This window comes from Halichoerus grypus, chromosome 1 (assembly GCF_964656455.1).
Source record: "Halichoerus grypus chromosome 1, mHalGry1.hap1.1, whole genome shotgun sequence".
NCBI classification, from domain to species: Eukaryota; Metazoa; Chordata; class Mammalia; order Carnivora; family Phocidae; genus Halichoerus; species Halichoerus grypus.
In genome coordinates this window covers 388,267-409,801 of record NC_135712.1, presented here as the reverse complement: position 1 = coordinate 409,801, position 21,535 = coordinate 388,267, and the positions used below count along the sequence as shown (strand labels likewise).

The following is a 21,535-nucleotide window of genomic DNA, read 5'->3' as shown; positions in this document are numbered from 1 at the left end:
AGCATTTAGTGGGCAGAGTGAGCATGCAGGGTTTGCCATCGTGACCACTCCCTGAAGGTGTTGGGGGGGGGAGCACCCCAATGCCTGTGCCAGGGTCCCAGGGCCCAAAGAACTGTGGTTCCATTTCCAGTTGGATTGTTAATCATGATGTAGGAAAGAACGTTAGGGTTCAAAGCCGACAGCCAAGAAAGAATTCTTGAGACGTCTTTGGTGCACAAAGGTGGTTTTATTAGAGCACGGGGACAGGACCCGTGGGCACAAAGAGCTGCACCGGGGTCATGAGCAGTGGCCTGTTATAAACTTTCAAGTTGGGAGGGGGTTAGGGAAAGCTTAAGTCTCTAAGGAATTTGGGAGCAAGGTTTCCAGGACCTTGAGGAGGCCAGCTGTTGTTGGGAAAAGGTCCTTTATTACCATCTAATAAAACCTGAGTCGTGAGACCCTTCAGATGTGTATCAGTGGGCTGTATGCTTGGGGGATGATTGCCAACATGTGTTTTGGGGGGTTTAGAGATAAAGGAAGTTTCCAGAGGAATTTTTATACTTAAAGTAGACTCACAGGATCCTGGGGGGAGTCAGGCTAGGATTGCCTGTTGCCCTGAGCAAAGTGTTAACATGGAGGCAGCCGAGTCCCTAGAGGAGGGTCCCTCTGCCTGTTTCAGGGACTTGTCAGTGGGCTGGCGGGAGTAAGGACATGTAATACATTTTCTTCTGCCTCTGTGTCCCACACCAGTCATAGTTTATCACGTGCTGGGGGCGAGGGGTGTGGTTTCCTCTTCTTGGATATTGATGGTTTCTTCCGTTTCCCAGGGTCCTGCACAGTGGCGGCAGTGTTCCCTGAGGTCTGTTTTTTGGGGAAGGGCAGTACGGTTCCTGACCTTGGCCTTGGCCCTGTGCTGGTCTGTGGTGCCTGCTGGTGTTCAGGCTTTTTCCTGTATTCACCCACGGTTTGTGGCGGACACTCGCAGGATCGGCATCCCTAGAAGGGGAATTGTGGTGTAAATGTGGTAATTCAAGTACTTCAGAAACTTTGCAATGCGTGATAACTTGGGATTTTTACTTGATGCTTCTTTTTAAAGGTTTTGGAGTTAAATTTATTTCAGGAGAGAACGTTTATAAAAGTATAAATATGTTAACTCAGAAACAGTGTCTGTGACTTGAAAGTATGATCTTAGTGTTGTGCCACGCATGCCTCGTCTTCTGACGATTGTGAGTGAGTTTTCTGTGAGCCGTCACCTGAGTCCTGTGTGTCCTCGCAGTGAAGGCGCGTGGAGTGAAGGTAATCCGGTATTAGCAGGTAGGTCTGTCTGGAGGCGGGGCTCAGTGTTGACTCCGCCTCCTCGTTCAAGCAGGGCACCCTGGCTGCTGCAGAGGTTGGGCCCGGCACCCCGCTCTTCTGGCTGAGGTGCAGGAGGAGGAGGAGTGCCGGTCGGGAGCACTGCCAGATCGCACGGCCGGACCTGAGTTACTGCTGTCCTTTCTCACCTGCGAGTCAGTGAGAGATTGCACTCAGTTAATGGTGGCACGCAAAGTGAAAACAAAGTATTGTCATTGCTAGGCAGCTTTTTCATTCATTTTTTTCTATTCGAATTGGATGGTTATCATACCTTTTCTGCTAAGAAGTTGTCAAGTATTTTAAATCTGAGAAAGTCTGGGTCTTATTGCCGTACTTTGGTGACTCAGAACCCACATCACCGCTTTTCTTGCTTCAAGTAGTCTGTTTTCATGGAGGAATGTGCAGGATGAGTGAACACTCCACACCCGCTCTTACGATTTTTAATGTAGCTTTATTGTGGTTTTTTAACAACTTTATTGAGATATAATTTACATACCATAAAAATCACTCTTGTTAAGTAGACATTTCCGTGGTTTTTTAGTGTATTCACCAGGTTGTGCAAGTGTCCCTGCTGTCTACTTCCAGAACATTTACCTCACCACAAAAAGAACTCCCCACCCCTTAGCTTCCTCTCCCATCCCCCAGCCCCTGGCAGCACTAATCTTTCTGTTTCTGTGGGTTTCCCTTTTCTGGACCTTACAGACGTGGAATCGTACAATACGTGCGATTTCTTTCAGCACAATGTTTTCTAGGTTTATAGATGTTGTAGCGTGCATCAGTACTTGCTGTTAGCTTTTGATGTATCTTTTATCTCTCTTATTTTTCTAGTTTTCCATTACTGCCTTCTTTTTATTTTAATTTTCTTGATGTTTATTTTTCTATATATTTTTAAAATTATTTTCTTAGTGCCTGCCCTGGGGATTACAGTGAACACCTTATAACAGTATAGTTCAGATTAATACCATCTTAATTTTAATAGTTTACAAATCTGTTCTCCTATGTAGCCTCATTCCCTTTCCCTTGTGCTAATATCGTCATACAGACTACGGTTATATACAACTTATACTTACTGATTTATTCAGTTTTTTTCTAAATCAGAAGAAAAAAATTACCAAAATTATGTTTATTTTGTCTTTCAGTTTACTTGTTCAGTCACCTTTACCACGTTCTTCATTTGTTCATGTGGATTCAAATTCATGTCTAGTGTCCTTTTACTTTAGCTTGAGGACCCCCTTCAGCATTTCTTCAGGGCAGGCCTGTTAGTAATGAATTCTCTCAGTTTTCATTTACCTGGGAATGTTTTAATTTCTCCCTCATTTTGGAAAGAGTTTCTTTCTCTGGATATCGAATTCTTGGTTAAATCTTTTTCTTCCAGCGCTGAATATATCACCCGAGTGCCTTTTGCCCTCTGTGGTTTCTGAGAAGTAAGCTGGCTGTTGATCTTACCTTGAGGGTGGCTTGTGTTGAGTCACTTTTCTTGCTGCCTTCTTTCACAGTTTAATTGGGATGTGTCTTGGGGTGGATCTCTTTGAGTTTATCCTACCTGGGGTTAGTTGGGCTTCTTGTGTTTGTAGATTAACATTTTTTCATCCAAGTTGTGGTTTTTGGCCATTATATCATCAAGCAGTCTTTCTACCCTGTTTGTTTCTCCTCTCCTCTGTGACTCCCATTATGTGTATGTTGGTCTTTGAGGGTGTCCCACAGACCTTGGAAGCTCTATTTGCTTTTCTTTTTTTCTCTCTCTGTTCCTTTCTTTTTAAATATTTTATTTATTTATTTAGAGAGAGAGGGAGAGAGCGAGCAGAGGGAGAGAGCAAATCTCTGAGATCATGGCCTGAGCTGAAATCAAGAGTTGGACACTTAACCAACTGAGCCACCTGGGTGCCTTTCTATTCACTTTTCTTTATTCTTTTTTCTTTTTATTTTCCACACTGAATAATCTTATTTGATCTGTCTTCATATTTGCTGATTCTTCTGCCCATTCAGATTTACTGTTGAGCCTCTCTAGTGAATTTTTCATTTTAGTAATTGTACTTCTCAGCTCCAGAATCTCTCTTCAGTTCCGCTTTCTCCTCTCCTTATTGAGGGGCTCTGGTTGGGGCATGCTTTCAGTGCTTGGCAGGCAGCTTTCTCTTACTTAGCTTTCACTTTGTGTGTGTGTGAGGTAAACAAGGAGTGAACTCTTAGAGCCTTCTCAGGTTTTCCTTGATAAGTACACAGCCCTATACCTGCTTTCTAAATTCCCAGGAATATGTTGGAGCCTTTCAAAGCTCCCTGTTGGTATCTCATTCTTGAGAGAGAGAGAAGAGGCAGTGGCGGTGGGGGGCAGTGGGAGATAGAAAGAGAGACAAAGGGAGAAGCAGGCTCCCCGCTGAGCAGGGAGCCCAACACGGGGCTCGATCCCAGGACCCTGGGATCATGACCTGAGCCAAAGGCAGTCACATAACCGACTGAGCCATCCAGGCGCCCCTAGTGTCTTTTAAGTTTTATGTTTTCCTCTTATTGGCTCCTCTTATTAAGAGCCTTCTAAGTTTTACGTTTTCCTCTTATTGGCTCCAACTGTGATCAGTTTATCAGTCTCAGGCCCCTGTGATGTTGCACAGTGGCTGCTGATGGATTTTGTTAAATGGCCTGGGGATAGGATTGTTGACGAGTGAGCTCTGTGAGATCATCTTTGAGAATGGAGCTTTTTAGGGAGCTGCAATATAGGCCAGTTAGTGACAGTTGCCGGGGTGGTGCTTTGGGGGAGATCCAAACCCATTTTGTCCCCCCAACCCTTAAGACCGCTGGCCTGCTGTTTTCGAAGCTATACCAGAGATTGGAGTGATGGCCTTAGGGCAAGTTTAAATACCTCAAAGCTTGCTCTTTTGATGGAGACTCAGACTTTGTTTGTAGTAAACTCCGGATTGTTACAAGTCTCTCTGAATTTCCAGAGCTCTGAAAAAGTTGATTTTTACAGTGTTTGTCAGTGTTCTCAGTGCTTTTATAGAGGAATACATTTTTGGAGGTCCTTGTAATGCCATTTTGGAAGTGCTGCCTCTGTATTTGTTTTGTTTTGTTTTGTTTTAAGCTTATTTCATTAATATAATTTGTTAGGTGAACGTTATGAGAAACAGTTTTTATTATTTAGGAAGAAATAGGGTTTATGTTTTAAAACCAAAGGAATTTAGGTTTCTAAATATCTTGGATTCTGATGGTCATGATAGCCTGGTGATGGATAATTTCTTCATGTGATCATTTGGGAAAGGCAGCGAGCTGTCGTCTTTATGTTCTGTATGAGAAGCACCTTTGAATACATGTTCACTCCGGCTTTGTCCCTTTTGATCGCTGCTCTTGGCATAGTATGGACTCAATAAATATTTGTTGAATGAACTGTGGTTTAGCAAACAGCAGAGAAATGGAACAAGCATAATTTTTAGAGCTTAGTGGCATTTTTGTTGTTTTTGTTAATTACTTTTATACAGGGTGAATTTGAAAATGAAAAGAAGAAAGTTGCTTTGCATGAAAAGGAGGAGATACATAGGCTGGAGTATGAGCACGCACAGTCTCTTTACCAAAAAGAGAAAGAGTCTTTGTTTCTGCAGCTTCAGGAGAAGAATAACCAAATTCTGCAGGTATGTGGCACATGTTTTTTCTTTGTTATTACTTTTTTGTGTGTGGTAAAATATGCATAACATAAAATTTACCATTTTAATCATTTTTAAGTATACAGTTCCGTGGTATTAACCCTATTCACATGGTTGTGCAACTATCACCACCATCCATTTCTAGAACAGCTCGTCATCATCACAAGCAGAAACCCTACCCCCATCACTGCTAGCTCCCCATTTCCCTCCCTCCAGCCCCTGGCACCCACTCTTCTACTTTGTGCCTCAGTGAATTTGACCACTTCCGGGACCTCCTGTAAGTGGGATCATACAACACTTGTCCTCTTGTGTCTGGTTTATTTCACTCAGCGTAATGTCTGTGGGGTCCATGCATGTCAGAATGTGGGTCAAAGCTTCCTGGTTTTCTGTGGCTGAGTAATAAATACTCTGTCACATGGAGATGCCACATTGTATTTCTGTCTTCACAGATGTATGTGCCGATAGACCTCTAGGTGTTTGTTTCTCCCTCTTGGCTGTTACGAGTGCCGTTGCTCTGTGTACAAGTGCTGCTGTCGGTTCTGGGGTGCGTGTCTAGGGACAGGACTGCTGGGTCATACGGCGACCTGTCTGTGTCCTGAGGGTTGCCATACTGTCTTCACACCCGAAGCCCCAGCTTAGGTTCCTTCCAGCTGTGCACAGGGTTCCAGTTTCTCCACAGCCTCACCAGCACTCGTTTGCCACCTTCTCTGTTTATAATCGCCTCCATAGCGGGTGTGATGTGGGATCTCGTCGACCTCATCGTGGTTTTGATGTGCGTTTCCCTGATGATGAGTGATGTGGAGCATCTTTTCCTGAGCTTATTGGCCATTTGTGTGTCTTTGAAGAATTGTCTGTTCAAGTCCTTCGACGGTTTTTGAATTGGGTTTGGTTTTTTGTTGTTGTTGAGTTTATTATTTCCTTTGTGAGTATAGATGTATCATTTATACTATTTTCTTTTTTTTTTTTTCAAGTGGGCTCCACACACAATGTGGGGCTTGAACTCATGACCCTGAGATCAAGAGGCATATGCTCCACCAGCTGAGCCAGCCAGGCGCCCCTATTTATACTGTTTTCTGAGATAGTCCCACAATGTAGACCTTTCAGGATTGTAATAATCATGTTTCCTTTTCTTTCTTTTTTTTTTTTTTAAAGATTTTATTAACTTATTTGACAGAGAGAGAGAGAGCGAGTGAGAGAGAGTGCATAAGCAGGGGGAGCAGCAGAGGGAGAGGGAGAAGCAGGCTCCCCGCTGAGCAGGGAGCCGGATGTGGGGCTCGATCCCAGGACCCCGGGATCATGACCTGAGCTGAAGGCAGACGCTTCACGACTGAGCCCCCCCCCAGGCGCCCCCTGAAAAAACGTTTTGCTAAGATGTTTGTTTGTACTTCTCTCTTTTTGGATCAGTGTTGCTAGAGGTGTATCAGGTTTTTCGACTGGGGAAAACCCAGTCACCATGTACTTTTTTGTGAAAGGGAGGTAGCAGGACGGGCAGAGGGAAAGTCTGTCCCATAGACTCAAAGACTGGGACCAGCCACTGCGGTGGCCTGTACTGGCCGTCACAGGTGTGGCTGCCTCACCCCGCAGCCGACATGGGAACGGGGCTCCGTGCTGTGCGTCCGGCAGGCATCTGCCGTCTGCTCACACCCCACCAGCTGGGGCCAGGCCATGCCTGGAGCCATCTGCGCACCGGTTTCCTGTGCTGGCAGCATTTGGGTTCACTGTTCGTCTTCTCTTTTGTTTGTTTGTGGTCCTTATTTGCCATCTTAGTGTGACATAACCAGTGGTTTATAATTTCCCTACAAGCATAGCATTGAAATTATGTTTAGAGTTTGCTTTCCTTCCTGTAATAAGGGGTTTCAAAATTACACTCTTATTTTATCTGGTCTTTGTTTCCTTTTTGTACTTTCTAATGTTTTATGGGTCCCACTCTGGTATTCTCTTACCAATTTTCTGCCCCATGCAAACCTGCTTTTCCTGCTCCTGGATGAAGAGATGTCCATGCCAGCTGGGTGTGCCCCAAGCACACGGCTTCTCCACCTGGAGTCCACTTGCTTTTGGGCTCCATCCATCTGATCCTGAGCTGGAGGTGGTAGGCATGTCACGCATTGGCTGGTCCACTGCCCACAGCAGCTGTGAGCACCCGTTGTTCTTGATTCTTGACAGCGGTGTGGGACAGGCACGCGGTCTGCCTGGCTCTCTGCTGCATGTGTATGCAGTCATGCCCTGTCATGTTCTCTGTTCCTTCATCTTCTGTGGGAAGATGCCCGTGTTCTTGTCAGTAAACTCAACCAGCCCGGAAGAATCAGGGTGGTTGGCAGTGGGCCCAGGTCACTCTGTTGCTGGGAAGACACACTTGTCATTTCACTAAGCTGTGTGACAAAACCACAATGACCTGTGGTCAATGATCAGGAGCCTGGGGAGCCCATGGTAGCCAGGGATGCCCAGGGCAGCTGGTGCCACCCAGCCAACCAGCCCACTGAGACCCCATGATTGTTGACTTTTTTTTTTAAGATTTATTTATTTATTTATTTAGAGAGAGAGAGTGCATGCACGAGTAGGAGGGGCAGAGGGAGAGAGAGAATCTCAAGCAGACTCCATGCCGAGCACAGAGCCTGACTGGGGCTCTATCCCAGGACCCTGAGATCACGACCTGAGCCGAAACCGAGTTGGATGTTCAACTGACTGCACCACCCAGGCGCCTCTCTTGGCTCTTTTTTCAAGGAGAAATATATAAGCATGATCTTCACTTGCCTGGAAACTAATATTTATTCTAAATGACCAAAAAAGAGGTTTTGAGTTCTTATTCATGAGAATAATCTGGTGAATATGCCCCTTCCCCCTGGTGCCTGGGGCAGGCTAGAATGTTTGTGTATTCTGTTTTTGTAGGCAATGAATAATGGTGGGGGTGGGGGGGGACCCTATTAGTAATTTTCACCTTTAATCACTGTCATATTTTGCCATATTTTTGTTAACTGGGATGATGAGTGTTTCTTACAGAAGTTTATTCCTAAAAATAAAGCTGTAACAATTTTTCCTCAACAGCTGAAAGACAAAATTTTATCCTTAAGTCACGAGGTAGAAGAGCGCCATTCTGAACTGGAGAAGCTACAGCAAAGGCGTGACAGGGAAAACCAGGAAGGCACAAATCTCATCTCGATGCTCAAGTCCGACATTGACCTGTCTGACCGCGAAAGGTCAGTCACTCGCCTCTGTCACCTCTGCCCTAGTGCACAGAGATGCCGGGCAGGATGGAACCCTGTGCCACATTATTCTTCTCATTCAAAAAGACTTTAAATATCAAGAAAAGTACTGACTGATGTCAGATGCCCATATACCTGCCACTCACTTTGCCAAATCTTCACATTTTGCCAGACTGCAAAATTTGGTGCTATAAGTGGTGTTAACCTTAAAATTAAATTGCCAGGTTTTCGTTTGTTTGTTTTCCCAGCAACACGTGGGCTTGTTCAGGAATAACAGAATCGCAGTCCAGGACACGCTGGCGGGTGCATCGCCAGGAGCCAGTCTGGAGGGCGGGCGAGGAAGCTCTTTTATAGAGGGGAGGGGGGCTGGGCCTGTTGTAAACAAAGTCCATTGGAGTCAACTGGGTGTTGGAAGTGGTTTCTCATTGGCTGCGTTGTGATTGGCTCCCATTGGCTGAGCTGTTTCTGGGCGGAAGGAAACCTGCTTCCTCCTGCCTGGGCAGTAACGTGGGATCTGGTGGAGGTGCCTCTTGCGGACGGGTCTGCGGCCGGGAGGGCTGGAGAGCTCCCCCTGTCGGCTTCCTCACCCATTCTGATCGGGTTTCCTGTTAATTTTTACAACTTGCCCCTTTTGAGCAGGATCTTTCCTTGAAAGCATTGCTGATCAAGAGTCAGGCGTTTCATATTTAGTGGTCTTGTCCCTCAGTGCCAGGAAGGACTTTCCTGGTTGTCCTGTCCTACATCAGAAATGCTGGCTGGAGGGGCGCCTGGGGGGCTCCGTTGGTGAAGTGTCTGCCTTCGGCTCAGGTCATGATCCCGGGGCCCTGGGATCGAGCCGCACGTCGGGCTCCCTGCTCCACGGGAAGCCTGCTTCTCCCTCTCCCTCTGCCGCTCCCTCTGCTTGTGCTCTCCCTGTCAAATAAATAAGTAAAATCTTTTTTTTTTTTTTTAAAGACTGGCTAGAGGGCGCCCCCCCCCCCACCAGTGTCCTGGCTCTTTGCAGTAGCAGAAACTATAAGTTTTTTGGTTTTGTTTAGGGGCCTTTACTTGCCAGATTTGAAAGTTGAGGATTTCAGCAGTTTCTTAGGTGACTCCTGTAGGGTGTAAGCAGCTGGTTTGCCGTAGTCACTGAATCTGGAGCGGGCAGTTTCGCATTCTGTCCTGGTCCTTTTTAAGAGAAAGATCCCAGTTCAGCCTGTTAAAAAATAGAGTTAAATGCTACCCAGGTGGATTCAACATCTAAAGAAAGACTAGAATGGTCTCAAAAGACCATTTGGAGTCCATTGTAATGGTCGTGAAGAGGTTTATTAGGCTCTTGTGTACAAGCCTGAGTTTTGTTCCCATCAGCAGGCTTCGGAAAAGCTACCGTACCTGCTCAGTGATTTCCAGCGTGTGTTCTAGCATCCTGACGGAAGTTGATGCTAGATTCTCTAATCCCCCTTGGGATGTTTCCTTTGGGCTAGTTTCATCTGGTGTTTGGCGTGGCCCTCACCAACAAGCATGTGGACTAACTGATATAAATGTGAGAAACCAGGTTGGTAAGTTTGAGTAACTCTGCTAACTTCTTCAGCAAAGCTATCGGAGCCCTTAGTTACTTTAGGAAGCTGTTTTAACTATGGCTCGCAATTTGGTCTTGTCCAGAGAACATAAGAAGCTTGAGGTCTGTGTAGATCCTCAGAAGACTTTAGAGAGGCAGGTTTTAATAGGTTCAGGAGAGGAGGGAGTGGGAAGAAGGTCAGAGGAAAAGGAAGATTGGCAGAGAGAATAGAGGAAAATGGCACTGGGGGCAGGACCCCAGTACTAGTTTGTCCCAGCGTGTCTGCAGAGGGGATGGGGGGAAGGTCAAGAGGCCTCAGAAGCCATTCTGACTTCTTTTAATTGCTTGCCTCAGTTGATTTATTTTTTATTTATATTTTTTAAAGATTTTGTTTATTTATTAGAGTGCACAAGTAGGCAGGGCTGCAGGCAGAGGGAGAAGCAGGCTCCCCGCTGAGCAGGGAGTCTGACGCAGGGCTCGATCCCAGGACCCCGGGATCATGACCTAAGCCGAAGGCAGACGCTTAACTGACTTAGCCACCCAGGCATCCCAGTTTGCCTCAGTTTAGAAATATTTTGTAAAGAAGCAAACAGAATCCCGAAAACATCTGGAAGCCTCCAAGATACCATTTAAAATAGGCATCCCATTGAGGTTTCTTTTTTTCCTTTTGGTAAGGAGCCAGGGCTTTTTAATTTAATTTTGAATAAAAAGTTTAGGGAGATCAAAAGTTCCTCGTAATGGCCATTGAAGTCCTAAATTAACTTCTGGTTAAGTCAGTCCACTTAGTTATAAATGCGCATCATTTTTAAGCATGAAACCAGCTGGAGTCCCAGTAGCAAACATTTTGCAGATGTCTCGTTGGCCGGGCTGTGGCGGCCTCCCATTGGCTGGGCTTTTATGGGGGGGATGGGGTGGGGAGAGGAAGAACCTTTCCTCCTGCTGGGTTGGGAAAGACCCACGTGCCAGGTGCTCCTTCCTGTCGGGTCCGCTCCCCCAGCTGGCCTGGCCCCGCTGTAAATGTCATGTCCCTTTAGAGTTTTTACAGTGGGCGCCAGTCCTGATCTGTCCCTTTGTCGTCTTTGTTTGGGAGTTTTATTTAAGAAGTCCCTACTCTGGCACCATACAGATCTTCTCTCTTTCGGGGTCTCAGACTTTGATTTCTGGTTTTGGTCTTGAGATGAAGTGTGCCTGGGGCTGTGGCGTTACCCGTGTGTTTGTACCTGATGTCAGGACAGTCTGAGCACCACGAGTTGGCGGTGCAGCTTGTGCGGTCCTTTCTCTGGGCCCCTTTCCCCGTGTTCTGTCCGCTGCGTGCAGGCCTAGCGGCCTGTTGCTCTCTGCTGAAGCCCCGGACCCCGTCCACGGCAGCTCCTGTGCAGATGTGCGCCCCTGAGGGTCAGGAGAAACCAGCTTGGGCCAGCCAGGCCTTGCTCAGCCCGAGCTGGATGTGCAGAGAACGAGCATCCTTCTCATTCTGTCTAGACCTCCTTGAGTTCTTGCGCATGGTTTCCGAGCTCTCCACGGCGAGCTTGTGTGCCTTTTTAGCACTTGTTTGTAGCTGACGCCTCCGTCACCCTCAGGCACCAGCGTGAGTACAGAGTCCCGGCTCCACACGGGAGAGACGTGGCAGAGAGCAGACGATCCCAGGTGTCTGGGAGGCGTGGCCAGCTGGGCGAGCGGCGGCTGCAGACGCCCTGACACCCACGAGTGTGTGGCATTTTTGAGGATCTTCATGGGGACTGGAGCCATCCTGGCCTGGACGGGGCGTGAGGAGGAGGTGGGGCCAGCTCTGAGGGGGGACTCGTGTTTTCTCAGAGCAGAGCTGACACCTGCGCTCCCTGACCCACCGTATCCGCGGTCATCCTCATGCCTGCCTCCGCCCGCTGCCCCCACAGGGCCTTCCCGTCCTGTGCCTGGCTTGCTCTCTGTCCTCAGGTCTCGGTCGCCACCTGTGGTGGCCTGGGCAGCAGCAGGGAGCCGTTGGGCCCCCAGCTATCCGTATGCTCCGTAGTCTGCCCCGCTGCTTCCCTCCCACCCTCCTTCCTGTGTCTCTCCCCTGGTGCCTTAGCCCTGTAAGGGGCAGCTCCCCGTGTGTTTTGTTCAGTGGCGTGTCCCCATGTTGGGAGCAGACCTTGTTCCAGACCCATGATGGGGATGCGAACATGGGAATGGATGGGGGTGGATGAGCCTGCCTCCTGCCCACTTGGCCCTGGCATCTCCCCGGTGTGAGGACCCTGCACCGGCTCCAGCTCACACGCAGGCTGCAGCACTTTGCCCCCGGCTATATCCTGGACAGGGTCACTGTGCTCTGGACGGACAGGGCCATGTTGGTGCCCTGCTGTCCTCCTGAGGGTCAGGAATGCTGTGACTGGGGACAGGGACCTGCTAAAACTAGCAATAAGATGACGTCTTTTTAAGTCAAGGGCAGCAGCCCAAAGGTTTGGTCTTGTTGGCAGAGCTGCCCCCTGGGCTGTGCCCCTCTTGTCGGAGTCAGACAGTTAGGGTCATGGCTGACAGCCCGCTGTCCGCCGTGTGCTTTGTTCAGGAGAGCGCTCCGAGATGCTCTGCGGAGGCTGCTCAGTTTATTTGGAGAAATGCTGAAGGCTGCCATCACCCTGAAGAGCCGGATCGGTGAGCGCGTGGGGCTCTGTCTGGAGGATGAGGGCCTACCTGATGCGCAGCCCAGTGGCCAGGCCCTGTTTGCAGGTGAGTGCCAGGACAGCCCGGTGCCTGCAGCCCCTGGGCTGGGGCGCTGGGTGCTGTCCTCCTTCCCTGTTGGGGCTGATGCTTGAGCTCCTGATGCTTGGGATGGGTCGTTGTCCTGGGGACATGGGTGTGCTTATCCTTCGACAACACTGGTCGTGTGAGCTTGCTTTTCACGCGGTGTGTGCAGGTTTCTGTGTTTGCTCACTTTGCAGTACCAGTGCTTGATGAGACGTGGCCTGGGTCCGAGGCAGCCCTGCTGGAGCTGGACAGAACTTTGTCTGAATGTGTGGAGATGTCTTCAGACGCTGAAATTAGCAGTCACATCTGTGAAAGCTTTTTCATGAGCCCACAAAGTTCGCTGGAGTGTGAGCAGCCAATTAGGAGAATTTACCGGAGCCTTGGCCTGGCGGTGGATGGCCTGCTGGAGCTGGCTCTGGACTCCACCAGGCAGGTGAGACATGGCTCTGGGTGCTGTCCGTCCGTGGCCCTATTTTGGCTCCTGTAAGTGTTTCTCTTTTTCTGAGAAGGATAATGGGTTGAATAAGTGGATAGTTTGAATGGTTTGGTGGCATAAGCTTGATAGATGAGGATAGCGCAGCTCCCAGGCGCTCTGCTGGGCGCCGCACATGCGTGTTTCTGATTCTTGACTGTAACCTGCAGGGTGAGAAGGGACGTTGGCACTTTCCAGGTGGATCTGGCTTCCCTCGCTATTCTCTCCTCCTTTGGCATTGGGGGCAGAAAATCAGTTCTGGGTGTGCACCTGCTTTCCTCTCATTTTGTTTGGATCTTCTGTTACTACCACTGATATTCTCCTGTGTGTTTTTCCTAATCAGAAGTCTTTTCTGAACCGAAATTTTGGAAGCAGTAGGCTTGCTGCCAATGGAAAGTAAGAGCTGAGTGTCAGGTCAAGGACACATGGTTCGGTCTTTTACCTTTACTCTGCTCTATCCTCTGACCATTTTAATTTCACATTGAATATATTTATGTTTAGAGATTATCACTAGCAAAGGGAATTATGTTTGTTAATCTTTTAGAACATTTTAGACAGGAAAGACCTTAAATATGAATGTATGAAAAGCAGTATGGAGATTCTTTTTCCCGTTCAGCCCAATTAGAAAATAAGCATTTTTAGCCAAAACATTGCTGTTTACATCCCAGAAATCCTTGAGTAAGTTTTCCCCACCTGGTGAAGGTATGAGAAGAGGGAGCCTTGGGGCTATTTTCAAGGGGAAACCTGTAGATGCCCTCAGAGGCAGGGTCTGGGGAAGCTGGAGTTGCATTAAGTGGGAAGGAGGCAGAGAGGCCCAGGGTAGGTGCTCAGGTGTCTGTCGGCACAGTTGGGTGTAGGTGTTTGAATTCAGAGGTTCGTCTGGGGCCCCCAGCCTGTCAATGGCCTGGGAGCCTTGGGCTGGGCAGGGTGGGCACGGCTGCTGGGGTAGGAGGGTGAGATTGGGGCCTGGGACTGAACCAGGCCTGGGTGGCATCAGAGGAGGCCCAGAGGGGCCTTGTGGTGACTGAGTCAGGGAGGGTCTGCGGGTGGTAAAGATGCGTCAGGCCCCCTGCCCACTCTGGTGACCGGCCCAAGGAGCCTTTCCTCCCGGCCATGGCCTCCCCGTCTCCTCCTCCACCTGTGGACTGCCAGGTGGTCATCCCTGCCCAGGTTCTAGGATCTCAGTGGACAGTTGCTGTGACCTTTGAAATGCACCTTCTCCTTAACAGCTTATTCCGATAGTTGATGAACATGTAGATTTTCTGTGCCGCGTCGTATGTGTTTGTGTGCAGAATTTTTCTTTCTTGAAAATTGTTGAATGAGCAGATTGGTCTAGTAATTGACACAATATTGAACGTCAGTATCGTTTCTTACAGGATATTTGTAGTTTTGTCAGAATTCCACTTGTGCCAGAATTCTAATTCTGTTAGTGTTAACGTCGGCTTTATTTTAATGTGCAGTTCCGGTTTTCAAATGTGTTTTAACAGCTGGAGGAAGCACGTCAGATTCATTCTCGTTTTGAGAAGGAATTTAGCTGTAAGAACGAGGAGACCGCGCAGGTCGTTAGAAAGCACCAGGAGTTGCTGGAGCGCCTGGATGAGGAGAACGCGGCCCGCACGCGGCTGACGCTGGAGCTGCACCAGGCGCAGGGTGAGCGCCGGCCGCGGGCGGGGAAGGGCTGCAGGGGCCACACAGGCCAGAGGCACGAGGGAAGGGCAGGTGTTAGCAGAGGTTTTAAAAGCAAAACGTAAAACTGAAATAAGGCACGGTGTGAGGCCTCAGGGAAAGAGCTTACAAGCGCGGTAGCGCCGCTCCCTGGGCTGACAGCCTCGGCCTTGCCTCGTGTGGTGAGACGAGAGTGTCAGTCCTCCCTTCGCAGGCGGTGGGTGCCCCAGAAAGTGGCATTCCGGGCCCCTCTGACCCCCACACTGCTGGTGTTGTGCACGCGTGGTGTGGGGTGTCTTGTACGTGGCCGCTCTAAGGCGTGTCACCTTGTCTGGTGGCTCCTGCGCCTCCTGGGTGCGCCAGCCCTGTGCCGTCCATCCAGGAACGGGACGCGGGCGTGACCACTCAGCTCTCACGTCCCATGGCTGACATCTTGCTGGCGCTGGGATGCCCTCGTCTGGCCCATCCCTTTGCTGCTCCAGCAAGGCCTCAGCAGCTGCGTCTGTCCCCGTCTCCTCAGGCATCATCGAAGGGTTCAAGGTGGAGAAGGCCAGCCTGCAGGAGGCTCTGGGCCAGAAGGAGACGGCCGAGCAGGGCCTCGCTGTGGAGCTGGAGAGCCTGAGGCAGCAGCTGCAGCGGGCGACCCAGCAGCAGGCAGAGCTGAAGGAGGAGAACTCTGCCCTGTGGACCCAAAAGGAGGTCTTGGCCGCAGAAGCGGAAGAGAGAGAAGCTGGTAAGAACTGCCGGCTCCGGCGTCGGAGGGCGGGACCAGGGGCAGCAGACTTGGTGCCTTTTGCCGACGCTCACTCTGGTGGAGGGCAGAGGAAAGAAGGCAGGGGCCCTGGGCTGAGGGGCCTTGTGCGTGCCGGCTGGCGCAGCGCCCCCCGCATTGCTTCTCCGTTAGAGGGGCTGATCGCCCTGGTGGCCACTGAGCGTTCTTACCTGTGTGAGGTCAGAATCACTTCTGGCAAACAGCAGCCTACTGAAAACGTCACTGTTGTCAGTAAAAGAGCTTTTCACTGTTTGAGGCAAATAGCCAAGACTGTGGGAAAATGCGGGCTACTTAAAATTTTTATTTAAAATTTTAAAAAATCGTGTAACATTAATCGTAAGTAGGAAAACATAGTTGTAACGAAAGTTCGTTGTGATTTCAGGTAATTAGAGGTCTCATATTTAAAACATTTCAAGTATGAACAGTCAAAGCGTGAGGAGTTCAGATGGTTGAGTTGGCAGGCGGCAGTCTCCTCAGGGGCAGAATCGGAAGAAGCGGCTCTGCGTGGGTGCCCCAGAAGCCTTGGCTTCTCCCCGCTTCTCTCCCCACCTGCGCTCACCCGGCCAGCTTCGGTGCGTGTCCCGTGCTTCCACAAACCTGGAGCGGGCTGCCCCTGCCTCCTGGGTCCTGGCTCAGACGGGTCGTGGTGCACAGGTCTCCTTCGTGGGACAGCCTCAGCCGTTTCTGTGCCACCCTGAACAAGTTGGGAAAGTCGTTTTTCTTTTCTTTTTAATTTCCCTCAATACACAACCAGCTCTTGGGGTTGCTGATCATCGCCGTTTTCTTTGTCTTCCACTCACTGGTTTTCGGCCTTGTCTTTATTCTTTCTGGCCTTCTTCGTCCTGTGCGCTCTCTCGGGTGGGCGCGTACTGGTGAGAGGCGGGGCCCACGCCGTGGCTTCTTGAGGCAGAGTGAGTTGTCAGTGGCTCTTGGTTTCCACCCACGTGGGATGTTCCAGAAGGTCTGTGTGTAATCACTCGAGACCTCTTCTTGCTTGGCTCTCGTTTGGTAACATCTGTCTACCTATACGTATCTCTGTCCCTTTTCCACTTTTTGAGGTAAATTTCTGATGTTGAAAACTTAACCCGGCTTTGTTTTTTCTCTTGTGTGTCATTTTCACCCTTTAAGTCTCTTTCCCCTTCAGCTGTGTCTCTTGTGGATCTCATGTTAACATGACTTCTGAGAAGCTGATGCGCGGTGTTCCTGTTGTGTTTTGTGGCTGTGCCCGCAGCCTCTCGGTCCGCCTGCGCTCTTCTGGTGACCTGTTCTCCTTCCCGTGTCTCTCTGGGTGGAAGGGACTTCCTTCTGCTCACCGTAAGCTGTGCATCCAGTTCTCCTTCTGTGTTTGCTCCTTCCTCGTTCACGCCACCGAGCCTGTCCCGTTCTCCCCTGCTCTCGTCTCTGCCTGGTGCCCAGCCATCCTGGTGTCAGGCGAGGCTCCATGCATGCGTGAGGGCATGTGTGCATGTGGGCAGTTGCGTTAGCAAGCATATGTGTGAGCGAGCCTGTGAGCCTGGGCGTGCACCTGTGTGTGTGAATGTGTGAGTGGGTGTGCGCCTGCCTGTGAGCCTGTATGAGCACATGAGTGTGGACATGTTCCTGTGTGAGAGTGGGCACGTGTGTGTGGTTGTGCGCCTGTGAGTGTGGGCGTGCACCTGTGTGAGAGTGAGCACGTGAGTGTGGGCGTGCACCTGTGTGAGAGTGAGCACGTGAGTGTGGGCGTGCACCTGTGTGAGAGTGAGCACGTGAGTGTGGGCGTGCACCTGTGTGAGAGTGAGCACGTGAGTGTGGGCGTGCACCTGTGTGAGAGTGAGCACGTGAGTGTGGGCGTGCACCTGTGTGAGAGTGAGCATGTGAGTGTGGGCGTGCACCTGTGTGAGAGTGAGCACGTGAGTGTGGGCGTGCACCTGTGAGTGTGGGCGTGCACCTGTGTGAGAGTGAGCACGTGAGTGTGGGCGTGCACCTGTGAGTGTGGGCGTGCACCTGTGTGAGAGTGAGCACGTGAGTGTGGGCGTGCACCTGTGTGTGTGTGAATGTGTGAGTGGGTGTGCGCCTGCCTGTGAGCCTGTATGAGCACGAGTGTGGACATGTTCCTGTGTGAGAGTGGGCACGTGTGTGTGGTTGTGCTCCTGTGAGTGTGGGCGTGCACCTGTGTGAGAGTGAGCACGTGAGTGTGGGCATGCATCTGTGAGTGTGGGCGTGCACCTGTGTGAGAGTGAGCACGTGAGTGGGCATGCACCTGTGTGAGAGTGAGCACGTGAGTGTGGGCGTGCACCTGTGAGTGTGGGCGTGCACCTGTGAGTGTGGGCGTGCACCTGTGTGAGAGTGAGCACGAGAGTGTGAGCAGACGTGTGTGGGGGTGAGCAAGCGCACGTGTGCTCTGTGGATTCTGTGCCTTGTGCAGGGCCCCTTCCGCTCATTCTCAGCTGTTACTGCCCCAGCCTGAGGGTCTGTGGGGTGGCCAGACCCACACCCATCCACCGAGTTTACCACTGTAAACATGTGTACTTCCTGGGTGTCGGGACTTTAGAGCTGGGGCCTGAGCTGCTGAGCAGTCACATAGCCCAGAGCTGGGGAGCAGCCTCGTCTTCACTCCCTGAGGCCTGAGTGGCCCTACCTCTGTGAGCTGCATCCCCAGCGGCTCCGCCGTGCCTGGGCCTGGCTCCTCCTCTGTGTCTTCCCGAGGCTGTGGACACAGCTGCCCTTCTGCGTCTCTGGTTGCCCCTGCCCAGAGCCCTGGCACTCCTTGGCAGAAGTGAGAGTGAGGCCAGTCTTTGCTGCTTCCCTTTGTCACTCCTCTGGGGTCCTCTGGGCTCCTTGGTTGGCTTTCTTCTTACATTGTTTGCTCCAGCCGAATTTCTTCTCTGATCTCTCTTCCTTTCCCTTCACCCATCCACACAATTCTGTGCTTCCATTTCAGGACTCACGCATGCTTAAGTTGTTTAAAATTCTGTCCAGGGCGCCTGGTGGCTCAGTCGGGTAGGCATCAGACTCTTGGTTTTGGCTCAGGTCATGATCTCAGGATGGTGAGATCGAGCCCCGCATTGGGCTCCATGCTCAGCACGGAGTCTGCTTCTCTCCCTCTGCCCCTCCCCCTGCTCACACGCGCATGTGTGCACACTCTCTCTCTCCCCATCTCTCTCAAATAAGTAAATCTTTAAAAATAAACAAATACAGTGCTGCCCATCTGCACAGCACCTCCTGACCTTTCCTGACCGCGGGCTTCCCCAGCTACGGTCCAGGGTGTGGTCCTGATTCTGCCTGGGGTCCTCGGGAGTGTTGACCAACTTTCTAAGAGCTTTTGGAAGTCCTTGCACCTTGTGGGGAAATTCAGCTCTGCCCCACCTGTTTGCAGGTGTGTGGCATGTTTCGTGGCTGTTTTCAGGGCAGTGCCTTCTATCCCACGTGGGGTTTTTGTCTCCTTTAAAAGTCAGTGCCATATTCTTTGGCATCCAGGACCTGCTGCAACCCAAAGGCAACTAGTCTGCCTGGGCTGCCCTCACAGAATAGTGCGGATGGGTACAACCAGTGGACACTTGTGCCCTCCGTCCTGGAGGTGCAAGTCCACGGTAAAGGCGCTGGCACGCCGCCCTCTGATGAGCGCCAGCCTCTTGGCTGTGTGCTCACATGCAGAAGGGGCCGGGCGCTCTCTGGGGCCTCTGGGAAGGCTCAGATCCCATTTGTGAGGCTCAATGTACGGATGTTGGGGGGACACAGATGTTCAGACCATCGGGGTGGCGTTACGGAAAAGCGTGGATGTTCGAGACTGTCCAGGACCACAGACGTGCCCTGGAAGCCCGCTGACTAACTTTCTGTCTCCACGTCTGAAAATGCTGTGTTTTCATTCATAGGCACTCCTGTTCCCATAGCACACGAGGACTCAGGTTTGTAAACTCAGTCCAGTGATTGCTATGTGAGACGAGCGATGTCTGCACCAGATTGCCCCAGTTTTTTACTAAAGAGGAAAAATACTTCAAGGCTTTTGTGGCAAACTGTTAACAAAAATACCAACTTTAACCTGAATTGATACATGAGCATGCACAAGCATTTGTCCAGTGATGCTCTGTGGTTACCGAGCTATGGCCTGTGCAGCTCTGCAGGGAGCCATGTCTGGTGGTAGATGCGCTGTCCTGGGCCGGGGGCCAGCTCTGGGGGCCCCGGAAGTCTTGAGGGAGGGGCTCAGGGACCCCGAGTGGAGCTCCTGGGCCACTCCGACTTCGTAGGTGGCCCTCAGCGTGGCCTGAATTGCCACATGACACCTTCCCCTCAGTGCCGCCTGCATGGGGCCACGTGTGCTGTGGTGGATGCCCTTCGTCCAGCATGTGGCCCTGAGGATGGTGCTGTCTGGCTGGCTCCAGGGGTGGGAATGACCTTGTTCTAACTGCATGTTTAAGGTAATTTACCCTAGGTGCTGACTTAGTAGCATGAGAATTGATTGGGAACGTTCTATTAGTTTGGCATAAAAGACTGACAGATTTTTGTAAAACAAAAGTTTTGAAAGCTAGTAAGATGTAATTAAAACAAGAAATTAAAATTTCAGTTTGCGGATAGTTTGAACACTTGAGGATTCATCAGAGGCAAGCCTCCTTTTATTATAGATGCTTATGAATTTACAGTTTCCACTTGGGTTATGGCCTTATCATCCAGTTAATTTTAGATTGGCTTTTGACATACTGATGGCTGGACCCTCTTCCTCCGAGACGCTGTGACGGCCCTGGGTGCACAAGGAGGGAGCACATTATACATCGAGGCTCGTGTTCTCTCTGATGGAAGTTTTAAGTTATATATTTTTTCCATACTGGAGAATATATGTAACGTCGTAATTCTTAGAAAATTAACTGATGTGTCATTTGGAAATACCACGATACAGTCTTCTCGGGCTTTAAAGTTTTTTATTTCAGCCAATCTTAATTTAAAAGATGTATATATATATATGTTTTTCTTTCTTTTGAAGTACCTGACTTTATTTTCAGTGGGTATTTGGCTAAACGCTGGCTGTTAGGGGGGTGGGCTTCGTGTCTGACAGGACACAGGCTCACACTGGCTTGCAAGTGCATGTTCCTCCCCGGAGGTGTCACCTTGTTTCCGCAGGGAAACGCTGCACCCCTGCCCCCGGCCAGGCTTTGGGCTGGGGCTGCCAGGGAGGCCGGACGTGTGTGCTCTCTCCCCAGAGGGCCCTGTCCTGCGGGGCACCTGCCGTGCATGTTTCGTGCCTCTGCTTTAGCCCAATACCCTCCCTGATCCGTGGGGCTCTTCTCCCTGTTTCCTTTGTATCTTTAGCTCTCCGTAGGGAAGTGGAATGTCTAACCCAGGAGCAGTCGGAGGCCAGGAAGCAGTCCGAGAGAGACCGCGCTGCTCTGCTTTCCCAGATGAAGGTTTTCGAGGCTGAGCTGGAGGAACAGCTGTCCCGGCATGAAGCGTGTGCCAAGCAGGCTGAGGAGCTCTCTTCGCTGAAGCAGCAGATGGTGGCTCTGGACAAGCACCTGAGGAACCAGCGCCAGTTCATGGACGTAAGCGTCTCGACTGCATTTTATTTGCGTCCCTGGAAGTCATCTTCGTAGCGTGAGCTCCCATGACACAGCGTTAGGGCTGATTCACGGCCAGGTTGTTGTGGTCCCTTTGCCTCTCCGTGCACGTCTTGGGGGTTGTCGACATGTTCCTGTGTGTGGCCTGGAGGGCCCTCCGACAGCCCACATTGCAGGCCCTGCGTGCCCAGCACTCCCCCCAAGTCAGGCCCGAGCCGTCTGCTCTCTGTGTCTGTTCTTTCTTTCTTTCGTTCTTTTGTTCTTTTGTTCCTTCTCTCTCTCTCTTTCTCTCTTTCTCTTTCTTTCTTTCTGATTTTATTTATTTGAGAGCGAGAGAGAGCACAAGCAGGGGGAGGGGTGAGAGGGAGAAGCAGGGATCCCGACATGGGGCTCAACCCCAGGACCCTGGGATCATGACCTGAGCCGAAGGCAGACGCCACGCCTCACTAACTGAGCCACCCAGGCACCCCGTGGCTGTTCTTTCTGTCCACGCTCCCCCCTGCTGTGGCTGTTCTTTCTGTCCACGTTCCCCAGGCTCCCCCCTGTGGCTGTTCTTTCTGTCCTTGTTCCCCAGGCTCCTCCCCCTGTGGCTGTTCTTTCTGTCCATGTTCCCCAGGCTCTCCCCCCCGTGGCTGTTCTTTCTGTCCACGTTCCCCAGGCTCTCCCCCCCGTGGCTGTTCTT

General features: G+C 50.7%; 1 protein-coding gene across 6 annotated transcripts in view; it reads left to right on the top strand.

Moving 5' to 3' along the window:
- The window catches only part of PCNT (pericentrin), a 124,761-nt gene that overhangs the window by 54,049 nt on the left and 49,177 nt on the right, over window positions 1–21,535 (top strand). For 5 of the 6 annotated variants that reach the window (XR_013448334.1, XM_078072449.1, XM_078072074.1 and 2 more), the window contains exons 15-22: window positions 4,797–4,946; window positions 8,001–8,152; window positions 12,241–12,401; window positions 12,614–12,852; window positions 14,379–14,541; window positions 15,077–15,289; window positions 19,180–19,212; window positions 20,609–20,838. Coding sequence is in view for 5 of the 6 variants with exons in the window: in XM_078072449.1 (XP_077928575.1) it covers window positions 4,797–4,946; window positions 8,001–8,152; window positions 12,241–12,401; window positions 12,614–12,852; window positions 14,379–14,541; window positions 15,077–15,289; window positions 19,180–19,212; window positions 20,609–20,838 (1,341 nt within the window). In the remaining variant the exon portion in view is untranslated. The remainder of the gene's footprint in view (window positions 1–4,796; window positions 4,947–8,000; window positions 8,153–12,240; window positions 12,402–12,613; window positions 12,853–14,378; window positions 14,542–15,076; window positions 15,290–19,179; window positions 19,213–20,608; window positions 20,839–21,535) is intronic. The other variant, XM_078072794.1, reaches the window with a different exon arrangement.